Here is an 18,008-nt window from a genome sequence, read left to right as displayed (position 1 = left end):
CCAAGCCCTTTCACTTCTTGGCTCCCTTGGATAGCTAAATTCTTTGTCATCAGGTAGCAAATGGCAATGAATTCCAACATCTCCTTTAAGGCTCTACTCTTTGAGACTCAATTTTAAAATTATCTTCTCAGTAAGTTAAATATTTCCCTTTCTGTGTTAATGAAACACTTCGCTTAAAGCAATGAACATATTGGTATAATTTTTTTATTTTTCTTCCATAAACTAGATGTAAGCTTCTAACTAATAATTTTGAGTACATCTTGAATCCATATGGTGCCGAGGGCTATGTTAAGTATTGGGGACACAAAGATGAACAAGACACAGTTCCTATCTTCACAGAATTCAGTCTTACAAAACAAAACAGAGAGTTGTAAACAAAGAAATGCAATGAGGTTTTTTGAAACTGTATAAGAACTTATCTTTCTATCTTAAATTCTGAGCAAAATACTAGGACACAGAAGCCCAATAAATGACCATTGAAGGAATGAATGAAGTTGGTAAGGCAGCCTCAGATTCTGGAGTGTTAAATGAAAAGACCTACCATCCCTTCATGAAAACTCTTTGAGGTTATTTCTACACTGACTCACCTAAAAACTGCTTCCTGTGTTGGTGTCTATGATACATTTTTTAATGTCAGACTAAAAATACACTTCCAGTATACCAACACTGTCTGCCTACCCAAGTACTAGAAATGAACACAAGGTAACACATAAAATAAAACACAAAAAAACTCTCCCATTTCAACGCTAAGCTCACCCACTAACTGACTGGGTGGTGTCTTTCTAAAATCATTCACACTTGAGGATATCTGAAGTCACCTATTTACAAAGGTGGTGAGTACTCATGGGACTTTTATAGTGCCAAAGAACCTTAAGTGAATCATGGACTCAATAGAGAGTTAAAATAGATGGAACCTTAAAAGTCACCTAATATAGCTTCCCACTCAGGGAAGGAAGTTGCTCCATAGAGCCATCAACAGGCTCAAGTGGGATCTACACACTGAAGTCCTAAGATCACTTACACTGATCACCCCTCCATTTCACAGCTAGGACACCTTGGGCAAATCATTCAACTCTCTAATCATCAGTTACCTCCCCCTGCAGGGAAGAAGTGTTGAAATGATCAGATGAAATAAAAGTAAACTTGTCTTCATCGGAGTTCATTTGGTTGTAAGAGACACGATTTCACTAACTTAAGCAAAGAAGGGGGGAATTATTGTACCCATACAGGAGTATCTTAGGAAACTCAATGGCAGAAAGTGCTGACAAGCTTGACAGACTGGAACCAGGAATAGAGAGCTGTCAGGAGTAAAGTCACCTCTTGTAGTCACACTGTATGTCCTCCATCCCCACTTGTCTCTTTGCATCTGGTCTTTTCTCTCTGCCAACCAACTCCCTCTATTTTTCTATGTACTTGGTAAACAATGGCTGCCCAGGTCCTTAAGATTTTCCGGTTAAAGTGCCAATGAAGGTGGGCCTGATATTACTAGATTCCATTTCTTCAAAGAGAGACTCGGACTGATCCCCCTTTTGGTCAAAGGCCTGTCCCTAATCCAATCAGCTATGCCTGGGGCACTGATCATGTGGCCAGCTGCCCACTCAGCAGGGGTGAAGGAAGCAGACTCTGAGGGAAGTGTGTTAGGCAAATTCTGCAAGAAAAGGGAATGGGAAGAAGCAAATAACTGGCAAAAATGATCACCAGCACCTCTGTTATGAAAGTACTTTGTAAAGAAAGTACTACTCAGTGCAAGCAATCATTGTGGTCATGTTTATTAGCTCCACCAACCAGCTTCTGCTTGACTACGACCAGTGACGGGCTGCTCACTACTTGCAGAGACGGACAGATTTTCCATTTCTGAATTCCAACTATTAAAACTCCCTTTCCTTATGTGACAGCAACTGTTTTTAAGATACTAAATATGAGTATTTGCAATCTTCTCCCAAACCTGACATGTTAAGAAGGCATAATCTTGCCTGTTTGAAGTCAGGCCTGGGCTTTGCTTTGTAATCATAATCTACATAATGGGCAAGACAAGAAAGGGAGATTCTTTGGATAATTATTTTAGGAAACAGTCTAGACCAGGATAATTAAAAAACCAGACCTTCTTCTTCCTTTCAAGTCTCACATCTACCTCTCCTACTATCACCATTACCACCAACACAAAAGGGGAAATGGAACCATTTCTAGTGTCTCTGTGTTTTTGGGGGAAATGTTTTTTCCTAATGTAGAGTCCCTGGCACTTTTGCAAGTAAAATCTATCTTGCTTAACAAAGTACTTTCCTACCTCCATCTAACTTCTTTTGTTTGGAAAGCATAATTCAGAAAATAATTTTACTTCATTTTTCCTTACGTTACCCAAAGTAAAGGTATGATTCCCCATAAGGAAGCTCACTCTGGCTATGCTATGATTTGCCAGCATTTACATACTAACAAGAACACCCAGAGTTAGAAAAGGAGGTGAAAACACAAAACATCTTCTATATATTGGAGACGCCATCACAGAATCTGCTGCTGCTGTTTGCTTTGGCATATTAATCAATTATGTCACTAGGCTTTTATTTTAGCAACTGGGATGTACTTGTTATGGGTGCAAAAGAGAATCTCCTCATTTATATTCTAACTGCAGAGCAGGAAATGAGACCTGTGGGTGATCTGCAGCTGTGGCACTATAAACTGGACCAACCTACCTCCTAGTCTAGATTCTACAGTGTACTACATTCCCTGAACAACAAATTGGAAGATTAAAAAAAAAAAAAAAAAAAAAATAGAAAATTCACCATTTTAGAATGACCAGAGCAACTTCTGTCTGAGAATATTAAAGGCTGCTGATCTTGTAGAAGGCACACTGATCTGAATATATAGTAGTATACTTGTTACAATGTACTACCTTCCTATGCACACTGTTCATGTACAACTAGGAGGTCCTCCTTTGCTTTGAGCAAGCTCTGTTGCAGTGGGGAAGTATTACTGGGTTCAGGTTTCTTCATCTGTTAAATTAAAGCACTAATCCTTTAACATTTTCAAGTTATGTACCCATTTGAAAATCTGATCGAAGCCACAAATCCTCTTATCTCTAAAACTACTTAACTATAAATATGATCCAAACTTTGCATATAGTATCAAGGAGTTCACCTACTCCTTGAATTCTGCCCACAGGCTTTCTCGTTGATTTATAGGTCCAAAACATTCTAATGTTCCTTCTGGTGCTAAATGGCTGTGATAACATCGTAGATGTTTAATAAATATTTTGCCAAAATTATTCAATGCCACAGACAAGTGTTTTAAGACTAGAGACCAACCCAATACAATCTACTTCCCAAATGTTAAACTGACCAGCAAGCCAATGAAGGACTGGAAGTGTGAGGGACTGGATATACCAAACTATAAACATCAATATAAAATCTTTGGAAGGTTTTGAAGGAGCCCAGCTGTTTCTCAATTGGAATTTTTCATTTGGAAATACATGACAAAAATCATCAAGCCAGACATAGAGATCCCAAGAGCTTTAGAGTGATGCTATCCAAGTAATGTGCTCACCAATAATCACACCCCAAATACAACAAAGCCAAACTTTCCCATGCTTCTGCCAATATAAACATGGTCACAATGGTTAATTCCAAAGGCAGCTGCTGTACAGACATGCCTGAAGATTCCCTCAAAGGCAAAAATACTTCATGAATGAAGTGAATTAACATCACTGTCCTCAATCTTCACTATTCCCAGTCTTCTCCCAGGATTTTACAGTTTCTCTCTATCTCAAGTAAGTAGGTAAGACTAACGCATGGCAAAAAATTCTAATTCTATAACCTAGAATTTGAAGGGGGCTCATAGTTCTGTAAGAAGAAAAGGGAATGTCTAAGTAAGCCCACCTCGAATGCTGACAACCTCCCCACTTTCTACCACACTCCACAAACCCCACTCCAGTTAAGTCTCCTCATATTTTTGGTATATTTTGAGCTTTTTGAGCTTATCTTTTTTTGGGGGGGGGGGGTGGCAGAGGGAAAGAGAACTTGAAGTTTTTATATCTGTCGGCATTGATTGAAATTCAGGTAAGTAAAGAATTTTTAAAGGTAACTTTAAAAATCTTGGTGACACCAGCCTACAATAAAGGCAATGCAATCAGAAATGTTTCTTAAAAACAAAGACTACAAAATGATCATGAATCAAAAAGAAGGCCCTTTTTTAGGAGTGGGGAGTAGAGTTGAGGGAGAGCAATTACAGGTTTCTTCTTAGCAGTTGCTTCAACACATTCTGAAAATGAGGGCCATCCACGAAGGCATGGAAATCCAGTTGTGTGAAGACAATATTACTAATGGCCTGTTACAGTCTTGCCATATTACTAACGGCAGTTATAGTTTTTGTTGGTATATGGAATCCTTCTGCCCCATTAAGATCTCTTTGTAGACCTTTCCCAAGAGGCATCCGAAAGGGAATTAAGAACCCCATGGAGTTAATGAGATGATATTGGATCATTGGATGATTAGTGATAAACACACTGAAGGATTCCCTGACTCTTTTCCTTCTACAAATTCACCCCTCATCATTTTGGATAATGTGATGGTTTATTTTGTACAGTCAACAGACTGTTCCTTTTTTCTGTCTAGTTCTCTGCACTTGGTGTTTACCTAACATTCCAAGAGATGCATAAACAGAAGAACACAAGCACTTCATAAAAAGTTAGGTAACTTTCTCCCAGGACACTTGTCACCTAACTTGAAAACTGACTAATAATATCATTCTAATTACTATTATTTTAAACTAGAGTTGACTAGAAATATGTTTTATAAAGTAGTTTTCAGTTTAGGGGAAGAAAGTCACTCGTGACTTGTCGAAATAATTCTACCACTTCATCTAGTCATTTGCAATAATGAGATAAGCAAGTAAGACTCAACTCTTGACTGCAGGGTATAGCCAGGGCTCACGGCAAAATATAATGACTTTATTACTTAAGAACAGAACAGACTACCTGGATTTCCCCTGCTCCACAGGATTTACCAGCATTTCTTCAACCTGGGGGATTTTTTGAGTAGCAAGGTCCTAGGCTTGCTACTCAAGCAGATCAATCCATCGGGAGGCTTTCTGCCAATGACTCTCAGTGCTTCTATTTCAACAGCCTGTAGATTTGAAGGCTCAGAAGAGACGTGCCAAAAATCTTGTCTTTGATCTCTTCACTCAGGTTCCTCAAAAGAAGCTCCTTGGTGAGTTTGGGCTATGTTAAGTATGTGACTTGCAGCTGTAATCATTAGCATGGCATTCCATTACAAGTGGCACCATTTTACTGACCCAAACCTACATTTCCCAAATATCTACTTAAATTGGGTGACTGATAAGACACTTTTCAAATAATGGTATATTTGGGAAAGTATTTTAAGAGGATATCTCTTTAACAAAATGGGGTACCCAGACTCTAGAAGATACTATCAAATAAGATAATTTGGCCTTATAAAAAAATCAAATGTACACAGATAAGCATTCATTTTTTTCCCAGTGATTAGCCATATACGCAGTCTCCAGAACACCAACATAAGAAGTGGTTTATGCTGACTTTTTTCTGGCACCCTTTCTGCCTGTGCACACTCCTGTTTCCTAACTCTTCAGAATACAGAACTGAAGTCCTGTGTCGTTTACGCCCTGATAGAAGCACCATGTTTGTGCCCTGACAAACATGTTAATTTGGAGCCTCTGAAGTGTTTAGGGAAAATGCAGCACTAACCCCATCATAGATTTCACAGACAAATCTGTTCATATTTGTAAATGGTATCCACTGAAAGGTCAATTACTCCTATCCCCAAACACCTACATGTCTCTGGATTCTTTTCAATCTACCTCCTTCCCCAGCTCTTACAAGCTATTGTTTAAAACTACCACCATTTAAAAGTTGAACTGGCTTTTCACACACATCACTGAATGACAATTACAGATTTTAAAAATATTTCCTTAAAAGATGAAAAGTAGGGATACTGTTTGAAATTATTTGTAAATCTGGATTGTTTTTTGCATATGTATGGAGTACCACCTTTCTTAATAGTCAAACATAATACATATTCCCAACCAATTTTATTACCATAAATTTTCCTATAATGCCATCATCTCCCCCTCAAAGGCACCAGCCTAACTAAATACTAAAATTGATGAAACAATAACCAGCTTTTATTGTGTTAATCAATGCCTTTCTAGTTTCTAAGGCCTTGTCAAGATCTGACACCCCAGCTAAAACCTGTATCAACTTTAAATGGTAGGGTTTAATTGGAATAAACATTTAACACCCAAATGACTGGAAGCCATTTAAACATACGTAGTTTTCAATTTATGTGTTCAAGGACATTTCAAAGGTAGGCGAAAATTCTAATCAGACATACATAGGATATCCCAGCTTTAATTTCATAGCCCAAATGTGAAATCTGTTCTCATTGTTAAAATCTGAAACTCATTTCATAGACCGCCTGGAAAATTTTAAAGAAAAAAATAGGATGTCCCCCCCACTTAAATTTGAGGTAATAATGTCACAACTGAATCTCTGATAGACAGTAAATCATCCACATATAACAAGACCTTGTTTTACCATACTTCAACCTTCCCCCTTGTTCCATTTATTACTCTCAGGAAGGAAACCAGAATAATGATAAAAATGTAAAAAAAGTGGGCAGACAATCTCATGCATGCTTAGTATAATGATCTGAAGAAAACCTAGACCTATTGAGTTTTACAAATATTATAAACTATAATAAAATATATATGTATGTGTATATCTATATCTAAATATATATATATCAGTGAGCAAAGGTATAACATCACCCTTTAACCGAAGCCCTGCTCAGTGTCCAAAAACAAATGTACTGAGGATAAATTTAAAGAAAAAAATATTCCACAAGTCCAACATAAACCTTCTTACATTGAAGTCAGCAGCCCCCATTTTCCTCCCACCCACTGCTCCTGCTCATCAAAATATTTTTTGATCTGGTTTTCTTGATGGCTATAAGGTTTCAGTTATTTCATATATTTATCAAAAGATTGTTAGTTGTCTATCTTGCTAATTTTTTAATACGTCCCTATTAAGTACAGGTCCTCATGCTACAAGAAACTTACGGTTTTTTGTTTTTTTTTTTAAGTAAGAGATTTTGGTAAAATCCTTTTAAGGGATAAAGATAAAACATATTTTCAAGCCTGAAGAAACACTTGAAAGAGAGAAATCACAAGACAAATTTTTTCATATTTAATTTACATATAGAAATGTTTATTTAAAGCCTCATTAATGCAGGCATTTTTAATACTTAGGATTAATATTTGCTGGAAAATATTTCACCTGTGAAATTAACATAGAGATTATTTTTGAGTTTCTAGTTGGGAGAAATACTCAAGATTTGAATTTAAAATCATTTCGTTTATACTGCTAAAGCTTAAAAACGTGAATATTGCGCTTTCATATATATTTCAAATGAGCTTGGGGAATCCTAAAATATTCAATCTACTCACAATGAACACAACTGCATTAGGAACCAGCAAAAACAAAAGTAGCAAAAGGTATATGAGTTATTTCACATTTTGGGGAAAGTTTCTTTAAGAACACATTTTCAATTATAACAGCATTCACTAAACATACTAAGAATCTTTTTGCAGATATGGAAGGTTCTGTAACTTGTCCAAGATATTAGAATTTATTAGAGGTGGTGCAGGAATTTAAACCATCTCTGTATGACTCCCAAGTCCATGCTGTTAAAAATTCTACTATCCTACCTCTTTGTTTGGACATCAACAAATCAGTGAGTACATTTTAAATGATACAGCGGCTCCTTTGAAAAAGTATGCCACACAGTTGGCAGCTTCTAAGATGGTCCCCAGTGATCTCCGTCTCTTGGAATTCATGTCCATGGGAAATCTCCTCCCTTGAGAGTGGGCTGGGCTTATGGTTCACCCCTTATGACTAGAATACACAAGAAGTAATGGGAGTCACTTCCAAGATTGAGTTAAAAAGAAACTGTTTCTGTCTTGGGAGCTTGCTCTTCTCACCGTCTTGGATCACTCGCCTGGGGAAAGCCAGCTCCCGTGTTGTGAGGCAGACCTGTGGGGAGGCCCATACGGGAACTGGCCACGGCCAGCCAGCAAACACAGGAGTGAACTTTGAGGCAAACCCTCCACTCGAGCCCTCAAGCCTCTGGTGAGACTGCAGACCATGCCAACAGCTTATCTGCAACCTCACCGGGGAGGCTGAGCCAGAGACTCCCAAGCTGAGCCCTGCCTGGGTTCCTGATCCTCAGAAATGGAGAAATAATAAATGTCTGCTGCTTTAAGCTGCTAAATTTTGGGATAATTTGTCACCCAGCTTTAATATAGTCAGTAAACAACAATTATTTAATGTTTTATTATAGTGTTTATCTTTTCCTTTATACATGGAATTAAGAGAGGGGAATCTGTCTAGGAGAGACTCTACCTTAAAAAAACCACAGGCAATCAGCCCAGATAACAGAAAACTATAACTAACCTCAGCACCAAAACACAAATTAGTTAATCTATCTCATCTTCCCTTACTTTTCTCCTTCACTTGAATACATTCTTGGAACTAGGAATATAATGAAACCCAAATTTTGATGTCAATATAACCGCTTTAACCTCATAGATTTTAACTTCATAGCAAAATTTTTCCTTTCCTACGCTCACAATTACATTGCACATTCTTCTTATAATAGCATATACCACTTCATTTCTTATTTGTAGGTTTAAGAATCTGTTTTCCAACCATCCCCTTCTCTAACCCTTTACAGGTACCAAGTCTTGTTAAATTTTGTATCCCCAGTGCCTACTGCTTAACCTATGGTTGGGACTTTATAATAAAGTTTGAGCAAGTGAATGAATAAATGTGTTACACAGCAAATAAGTGAATGAGTGAGTAAGTCAATGGGCAAGAGAACAGGGAGCCACTCAGGGAATATGGGAAAGACTTCTTGATGCTTCAGGCTATTGCACATAATCAACTGTTCCTTCAGTCTGGAAAGTTCTTCCACTTTCCCCCCATCCTTATCCCCAATTCCTTGCAGGCTTTTCTCCCTTTAACATTCACCTCAACATCTGTCCCCCTACCTCCCACCCCAATCAATACACATCCCCCCCCCCCCCCCATCACATACACCTGTCCAGGAAGCCTTTCCTTCCCTAAAGTATTTTCTTTAAGCACCCAAGGCCTCCCAGGCATAGCGTGGGCACAGCACCTAGCACACTATACTGTAATGATCAGTTTATTTGTCCTTCTCCGCTGACTACAAGCCCCGTGTGAGTGTTTACTTCATCTGTGTCCACATGTCCAGTCAACACTACAGTGCTTGGCGGTAGCAGGCACTCAAAAGATACTTTGAAATCATGAGTAGGAGACTGAATGGACAAGTAAAAGAAAACTCTCTGCATTCTAGAAAATTGTCTCAGCATCATCTGTTCCTTCCAGATACGATGCCAATTAAACATATATACTGCTCCAACTCCTAAACAGAGTTAAATTAATTTAATTGTATACCAAGATTATTGCTGATTCAGGGAAATTAGAAAAAAAAAATGTTTGAACCCAAGCAGAGCTGTCTTTAACATATTTCTCTTTTTATATTGGTCTCATCCCTGTTCCCCCACTTCACTGACAATATTTTCTTTCTTTTCAACCTAAGATTCTCATACTGTCCCCAGATGCCACACGTGGATCTGCTTCCCAGATATCATCCAGGTATCTCCTCCCTACACTCATGTATGTCTCAGGTCCTCAGAGTCCTGAACCTCAACTATGTAAACCAAAATAATAATAATAAGAACAACAACAACAACCTGGATTAGTGGGAAATAGGTGCCTTTGAGTTGCTACTTCCATTATGAAGGAATCTTTTTCTATGGTGATAGCTTTATGCAAAGCCCATTTTGAAACAAGGGACCTTCCACAGCCCTCAAATCACTCCACTTGGGTGTGCTCCCTCCTGGCAATAAAGAGGTGATGCAGCCTGGTGGACAAGCTCAGTGATGCCAAAGTCTCCTATCTACCAAAAGAAATAATAAGACCAACCTCGAGGCACTGGTAGGAAGACTCAGTGGGTTAATGCATGTAAATTACTCATAAAAGTGCCTAGTAAGCAGTAAGCAGTCAATAATCATCAACTTTTACTTTTAGTATTATTTTTCTTTTATTAGAACTGTCACGGAAAGAATCTGGGGAAGGAATTTCCCAAAGGTAAGAGAAGGTATGAGAGGAGAGTATACTTACTGATTTGGTTGTTCAGCTTAAATGCAATGTCCAGTTGCAGGATAAACAGCATGAATTGGAACCAAGGGCTCATCTCCATGGAGGGGAGGGGAATGTGGACAGAAAACACAATGTCATTGGCTTCGATTTCCCGTGGAATTGCCTCATCGATGTCTCGGATTTTGTCGCACGGGTTGGATCCCCAAGGCATGAACCATTTTGTCTTGTGATGATTTTTATGGACATCCACACATTTTACTGACAGATAGGACACTGCTGTCGTGGGCCCAGGAGCTGAAAAGAGAAAGTTTTTCTAGTTTAAAAAAACTATCCATTTAAGTGATCATTTCTGGCTAATGTTCTTTTCACTACTGTCTTCTCTCCATTTTTTTGTACTGTCTTTTACAACTAGGGATCAGTAATACCTAGGCCTTCAGTGACCTCAAGAGGTATCATAAAAGTGTCCCCAAGAACCTTCCTATTGTGTTTTCAATCACTGAGATTTAAAGAGTATATCTGTAACCCATTTGGTACAGATACCATCTCACCCCAAACAAATGTCACAAAATCAACTGTGCTACAGTTCCCTCCCGTCTGATGGGTCTGATGTTCCAGAGAGCAGAGTATTTAAGGTCAGAAGACTTGAGTCTGAAACCTGGTGAAGGAACTTACAACTTGCTGTCAGTTAATCTTGAGTAAATCAGTTAAATCTATAATAGCTTCAGGATACTGAGAAACTAGATAGTTTCCAAGATTCCTCTTAACTCTAAAATTCTACAACACTGCTTTGGACTCAGAGAAATACAACTACATCAACCTTGGGACTCCACTTAGCTTGCTCCCTATCAAAAGAGAACACAAAACATCAACTTTAAATATGTACTAAAATATGGTCCATACATTTCAAGAGAGCAAATCAAATTTGAACTGTATAATATTAAAAGCCACTATTTTGTCATTACAATGTTACATGCTTATAATAGAAAATGTGCAAAATATAGAAATTTTAAAGTTAAAAACAACATTTACCCAAAATCCCAATGGGGGAAGTAACCAGTGTTGGAAAATATCAAAATGCAATCTGTCTTTTCTTTGTGTGCATAATTAGATAAAATTTATGCATGAATTCAATTTAAAATTCATATAAATATGGACACATATTTTTACAAAATAACTTCGTATCACATAAAGTTTTGCAGCCTTTTCTTTTCATTCACTTAGAGAAACTAAATAGCTATGGTGTCAATCTGCTTGCTGCCAAATCTTGGCTCCCCCATTTTTAGCTGTGCTAGGGAAATTTGGGGAGTTTCTAACCTGTCTGTGTATTTGTTTTAACATCTCTTAAATGAAGATAATAATGCACTAATCTCCCAGAGTCACTGTAGGCATTAAATGATTTAATGTATGAAAAGCACTCAGAACAGTGCTTGGGTTCAAGGGAAGTATAAAATTAATATTAGCCATTATATTATAAACATTCTTTATATAATCAAAATGTTCAACTAGTGGTTGTGAGATATTCAGCTGTGTGCAATATCAAAGTTACTCCCCCTATCAGTTTGTAAAGGCCGCCTATAAATAAGAATAATTAATTCTTTGTCTAAGATTTTTGTTAGTAATTTATCCTGCCTTTTCCATCAATTTGTTTATGGCAATTTTTAATATGGAGAAGTTTCAGATCTTATAGACTCCCTTTTTTCCTATGATTCTTTCTTTGCTTTTGTGCTCAGAAACGACTTTGTCTCCAAATTCAACAAACAACCTTCTAGCTTTCTTTTAAAAATTTCATTTCTTTAATATTTAAAAATTTGATCTATCTGTAATTTGTTTGATATAAGGTGAGGCGAAGCTCTAGCTTTATTTTTTTTCCTAAATATTTCAGTTGTCCTTTATTGAACAGACCTCCCTTTCTTGTTGATTTATGATATCACCTTTATCTTATGTATACACAATACATAAGATCACATACCAGTGTGTGTTTCTGCACAAGCTACTCAATTCCATGCTTTCAACTATCAGTTCATGGGCTAATGCATTATTCTGAATCCTGTAAATTGATGGTTTGCATTAATATCTGACAAAGCAACCCTCCTCCCCCAATCAATTTCAAATTTATATCATTTTGCTGGGATTCTGATTGAGATTACATGTACTAATTAATTTGTACAGAATCAACATCCTTTCCCAATATTTAGTCTTTCCATCCAAGAACAGCGATTGCTTCTCCATTAAAATGGAATCTATTTTTATATATCATTGAAAATTTTCATCGTTTTCTTCTTGTGGGTCCTGCTAGTACAATATATTTGTATAACATATTTTTTTTTTAATCTTCATTTTACTGAGATATATTCACATACCACGCAGTCATACAAAACAAATCGTACTTTCGATTGTTTACAGTACCATTACATAGTGGTACATTCATCACCCAAATCAATCCCTGACACCTTCATTAGCACACACACAAAAATAACAAGAATAATAATTAGAATGAAAAAGAGCAATTGAAGTAAAAAAGAACACTGGGTACCTTTGTCTGTTTGTTTCCTTCCCCTATTTTTCTACTCATCCATCCATAAACTAGACAAAGTGGAGTGTGGTCCTTATGGCTTTCCCAATCCCATTGTCACCCCTCATAAGCTACATTTTTATACAACTGTCTTCGAGATTCATGGGTTCTGGGTTGTAGTTTGATAGTTTCAGGTATCCACCACCAGCTACCCCAATTCTTTGGAACCTAAAAAGGGTTGTCTAAAGTGTGCATAAGAGTGCCCACCAGAGTGACCTCTCGGCTCCTTTTGGAATCTCTCTGCTACTGAAGCTTATTTCATTTCCTTTCACATCCCCCTTTTGGTCAAGAAGATGTTCTCCGTCCCACGATGCCAGGTCTACATTCCTCCCCGGGAGTCATATTCCACGTTGCCAGGGAGATTCACTCCCCTGGGTGTCTGATCCCACGTAGGGGGGAGGGCAGTGATTTCACCATTCAAGTTGGTTTAGCCAGAGAGAGAGGGCCACATCTGAGCAACAAAGAGGCATTCAGGAGGAGACTCTTAGGCACAAATATAGGGAGGCCTAGCCTCTCCTTTGCAGCAACCGTCTTCCCAAGGGTAAAACTTATGGTAGAGGGCTCAACCCATCAAACCACCAGTCCCCTATGTCTGTGGTCATGTGTATAACATATTTTTAAAACTTTTCTCTGATGTGTAGTAGTGAAAGGAAAACATTATAAATTATGATTTATGTACACGACTTAAATATTTAATTCTGTGCCTATGATACTTGGCATACTGTGCTTACAGAGGTTTCCTGAACAGAACCCATCTCTTATTTGATATTAGCCAGCAACTAGAGGGACATGCAAAGCAAGAGGAAAATCACTTGGGAGGGAAAAGTGTTTACTATTAATATTCTGCCCTCCTTCTAAGATCAAATAGACATTCTTTTAAAAAAAAGTCTTCTACCCTTAAATATCTATCTTGATGGCAAATTTTGAGCACATCACTAATATACAAGTAATAAAATACTATATTTGCAGAAAGTTGGGACAAAGACTTCTAAAGCTTACCAGAAAACAAGTCTACCACTAAACTCTAGATGAAAGCCCTTTGATGTAGCAGGCTAAACATTATGACATGGAATCAACACTAGTCCCTGCTGGGGAAGTTTTTCTTTAAAACTCAAAGCTGTATCATTGAGACATTTTACACCTAATCCATCTAAAATCAGACATCTGTCTTATTATTAGAAATATGAGTCAATCAAGCTTTGGTTATCCTGACTCAGCGAAATGGCCCACTGACACTAGAGAGACCAAATGGCACATTTAACTAAACCCTTTTTAACCTTTTTAAATGTGGTTGGAGAAATGAACAGTGAGACAAAAGTCATGAATTCTATTTTTGGCTAACATACCCAAACTGACTATTTGCTGCAGAAAATAGTTAACTACATTTTAAAACTTCTATTCATACAAAATGAACCAACATTTTTTCATTTCTTTCTTTTTTTTTTTCCTTTCCTTTTGAAAAACAAGTCTCTCACTCTTCAGACCAAAATGAAACATAACTAGCTGAGGTCCTCAGTTAAGCTCCAAAACCACATTCCAAACTTAATAGCAGAGAAGCTAAATGCTTTATGGGCACAAAGGCTGCATTTTTAATGGACATAGTGAACGCCTGCCTTTGTAGCAGCCTGCATTATTTTCGTTCTTTCATTAGTCTAGTGTGTCTTGCATAGAGGGAAAAAATCCTAGGAATACTAATATTTTCATAAAGATCATGGCAATGAACTCAGAGAAGCCTCAAGTGCATCTCAAGCTATACCATCAGAATCACAAATATTGTTCTTCACTTGAATAAATTAACCCCCTAGTCTCAAAAGCCTTTTGCATAACTTAAAAACATGAAGATAATTCAACATTTTCAATTTTTTCAGTGATCAAAGGCAAAAACACTTGGATATATAGTCTGAGAAAGTAAGCCAGACATCCTGATAGTCAAACAGTTAATGGACAGTTAATGTTCTCCCAGTAATATATTTACAGCTCAAGACAACTTCCTACTGTGGCTAGAAATGAATTCCTGTTTTTTTATGTAGAACACATGCAAAAGTAAACTAACAGCAAAGCTTATAACTGTAGCTGGTTGCCTACCATATGAAAGTATGTTCATTAACTTTACCCAAAATTGTGACTACACAGATCACAAAACAATGTCTAGAATCAAAATACATTTGATTTCTGTCTTTCAGTTAAAAAAGAGAGCGCGAACTTTTATTGTAAGGGATAAAAACAAAATGGACGAAGTTCAAATTATCTGAAATCTTTGAACATGCCACAATCTAGCTGGCAGGCAAAAATAATGAAGACACCAGTGTGGTTCCAAGAATTTGTGTCTTTAAGAAGAGGCTGAATGGATTCAGGTCAACAAACTGAATCATGTTTGCTCAGGTGAAAGTTAAAAATAACCACTCCTAAGTATTCCTAGGATGGTAATGCAATATCTCCCAGCTGTCCTAGCACACATTATAAATGTCCCCTTTACCCATCTGTAGCATACAGTTTTGCTGAAAATATTAGGGCCAAAAGCTACTTCTACATCAGTACGATCTAGTAGACAGACGTATCTGCCAAAAATAAACATTCCCAGTCATTGTGCATTGGTTAACTTATGGTAGGTTAAGACAGCATTTAGAATATGTACAGATGTTATAAAACTACAAGCTACTTGTTGCAAACAGTGGCCTATCTCGAGTTCAGTTGTCTTTACTGTGTCAAACATAGGCCATTTTTTTCTTTTCCTATCTTCATTTTAACACAATTATTTTTGGCCTCCAGCTCTCCACTACTGCACGCAAACCGCAAAATGTGATACATGACATTTAATTTTAAAATATGAAATCATGCAGACTTCTAACAAATTCTAGACTGTGAAGAACTGGACAAATCCAACTTGAAGCTTCTTTGAAAATGTGGTGGGCCCTCTAATGCATATGTTATTAAAGCGGATACTATTATCACCAGTTATGACTTGAGTACCTACTCTGATCTAGGTACAAAGATAGGGGTTGGAGTCAACCTCACAGATACCAGCCATGTGGAAAATGGATAACAAATAAAAAATTACAGGAAAAATTAATTACACTTATGGTAAGTGCTATATTTATCCTGATAGTACCTGAGAAAGGACAACTATCAAATATCTGGGATGCTGAAGAAATTAATTCACTAGAATGAGATGAAAAATTCCAGCCATCATTACAATGTAACCTCAAATAAAAATGTTAGTGAACAATGACTAAACATGTTCTTCTTTTGGAGGAATATTCACTGACTCCAGTCAGCTTCCTGTTCTTTCATCTCAAATGGCTGTCCAGTCTACAAATTACTATCTAGCCCACTAGTACCAGCTGTCATGCTCAAGGTTGAGTCAACATCAAATTATTAGCCCCCATTCCCTCCAGAACCTGTAATTAAAGAGTTAGAGACTCAAAACTTGGAAGTTAAAATAAAACTTAAGACAACATGTTGGCATAATACATGGTCTCCATTTAAGCAAAAAAAAAAAGACTATTTCTTTACTACAAGTAAAAAAGATCCCTTTAGCAATTATCTTGGAGTATCACTATTATGCAGACACTGTACTAACTAAGGTGAGAGACAACAGTCCACGGCCCTCAGGTGCTAGTGTGGGAGGCTGATAGATCGGCAGAATTGGATCCTGATTGAAAACTGTTCTAGAGGAGGTTTGCACAGGAGGCTTCAGGTGCAAAGAGGGCTGGGGTAACTGCCTATAGAAGAGCAGGACTTGGCTTTGAAAGAGAACAGGTGTTAGCCAGGAGGAAAAAAAAAGAAGGGCCAAGTGGAAAAGGCTTTGAGGAAAGAGCATGTACCAGGGTCACAAGCTATCTAGAAAGCCACAGCGTTTCCTGCAGGCAACTAAGTTTTAAAATTTAAAAAGAGATCATCTTACAGGTAAAAATGCAGCGCCACTCCCATTTGTCTCTTTGTCCCCCACTTTCTCTAACCAGGGGAATAGCACTACGTGAGTTGGCTTCTTCTCCAAACACCCTCTGCTGTACTCTATGAAGCAAAATAAGTAAAAAGGCACAGAGCTCACAAATGAAGTAATTTTTCTTTTGGGAGATGTTTCCTTCTAGACACCCATCTCTGTCATGCAGTGGTCATGAATGAGGCCAGACATGAGACCCGCTGGGAGAGGGGGGACGGGAGGATGGAGGGTGGTGGGGGTGGGAGTAGAGAAGCTCCACTTCGCATTCCTGCAACCGAGCAGGGCCTTTGAAGTCTCAATCATCGGGTAATAGCCTTCACCTAAATTAGAGGAAGAATGTCTGACTTGCAACAAAGATGATATTTAAAGATTAATCTGCTTCAGGCTACCAGGGAAGGAATGTAGAGAACCGACCAGTTAAAAGAGGAATTCATGTTTACAAGCACGAACAATCAGAACCCCTCAGTTTGAGAAAGTAATGGTTTTAAGCAACAAATGATCCAAGAGTTTGGAAATATTTTAGAAAATTTCATTTTCAGAAGAGCATTTAGCTAACAACAACACAGACAGATAGATAGGTAGGTAGATAGATATAAAAGCATACAGGCAATTGCTAGCAATACTTGACTGACTCAAAAGGAAGGTTGATTGCTAGTCTCAGCTAAAAATCTGCTATCAGGATTGACGGACCTATAAAATCACGACTGTTTGGTTTATCTATGTTTTTATCATTTCATTTATTTATTTTCTACCTTGTGCCATAAAAATTTGGGGGCAGTTTAAAAGTATAGAATTAATGTTTGGGGGGCACTAAAAATTACTCAGCCTATGTCTATACCTATAAAAGTAGACAACAAAGGCAATAGCTGGATAATTTAAGCTCCCCAAAGTTTCATCTGAAATATAAAGAATAAATGGCTCAATATCCATTTCACTTTGTAATGTGGAGACAACCTCCATTGCCTGGCTATGAATGGTATTATAAGAAGTTAATTAAAAATTATATACCCAAATTGGTTCCAAGCCTTGCCTATCTCAATATCTATACTTGCCTTAATGAGCATGTATATAAAACTTGTTGGGAATTTAGATCCTTGGAGAATTCCAGGATTTCCTTAGGGTTTTTTGACATGCATAAATGAGAGAAAAGAAAATAAGTGGAAATGGAACATATTTGGCAGAAACTAAGAAGACTATATTCTTGTTATTTATACAATCATAATTTTTATTCATATGCCCCAGAAAACACCCATTTAACATAAAAGAATTGTCAGCTAAATTTG

At 37.5% G+C, this 18,008-nt stretch overlaps 1 protein-coding gene across 2 annotated transcripts in view; it reads right to left on the bottom strand.

Annotated features, from left to right (window-relative positions):
• WLS (Wnt ligand secretion mediator) overlaps nt 1-18,008 on the bottom strand; it is a 124,285-nt gene that overhangs the window by 70,616 nt on the left and 35,661 nt on the right. For both annotated transcript variants that reach the window (XM_037826945.1, XM_037826944.1), the window contains exon 2: nt 10,232-10,504. In XM_037826945.1, coding sequence (XP_037682873.1) covers nt 10,232-10,504 — 273 coding nt within the window. The remainder of the gene's footprint in view (nt 1-10,231; nt 10,505-18,008) is intronic.

This window comes from Choloepus didactylus, chromosome 2 (genome assembly GCF_015220235.1).
Source record: "Choloepus didactylus isolate mChoDid1 chromosome 2, mChoDid1.pri, whole genome shotgun sequence".
Lineage (NCBI taxonomy): Eukaryota > Metazoa > Chordata > Mammalia > Pilosa > Megalonychidae > Choloepus > Choloepus didactylus.
This window is presented reverse-complemented; position numbering and strand designations above follow the sequence as displayed.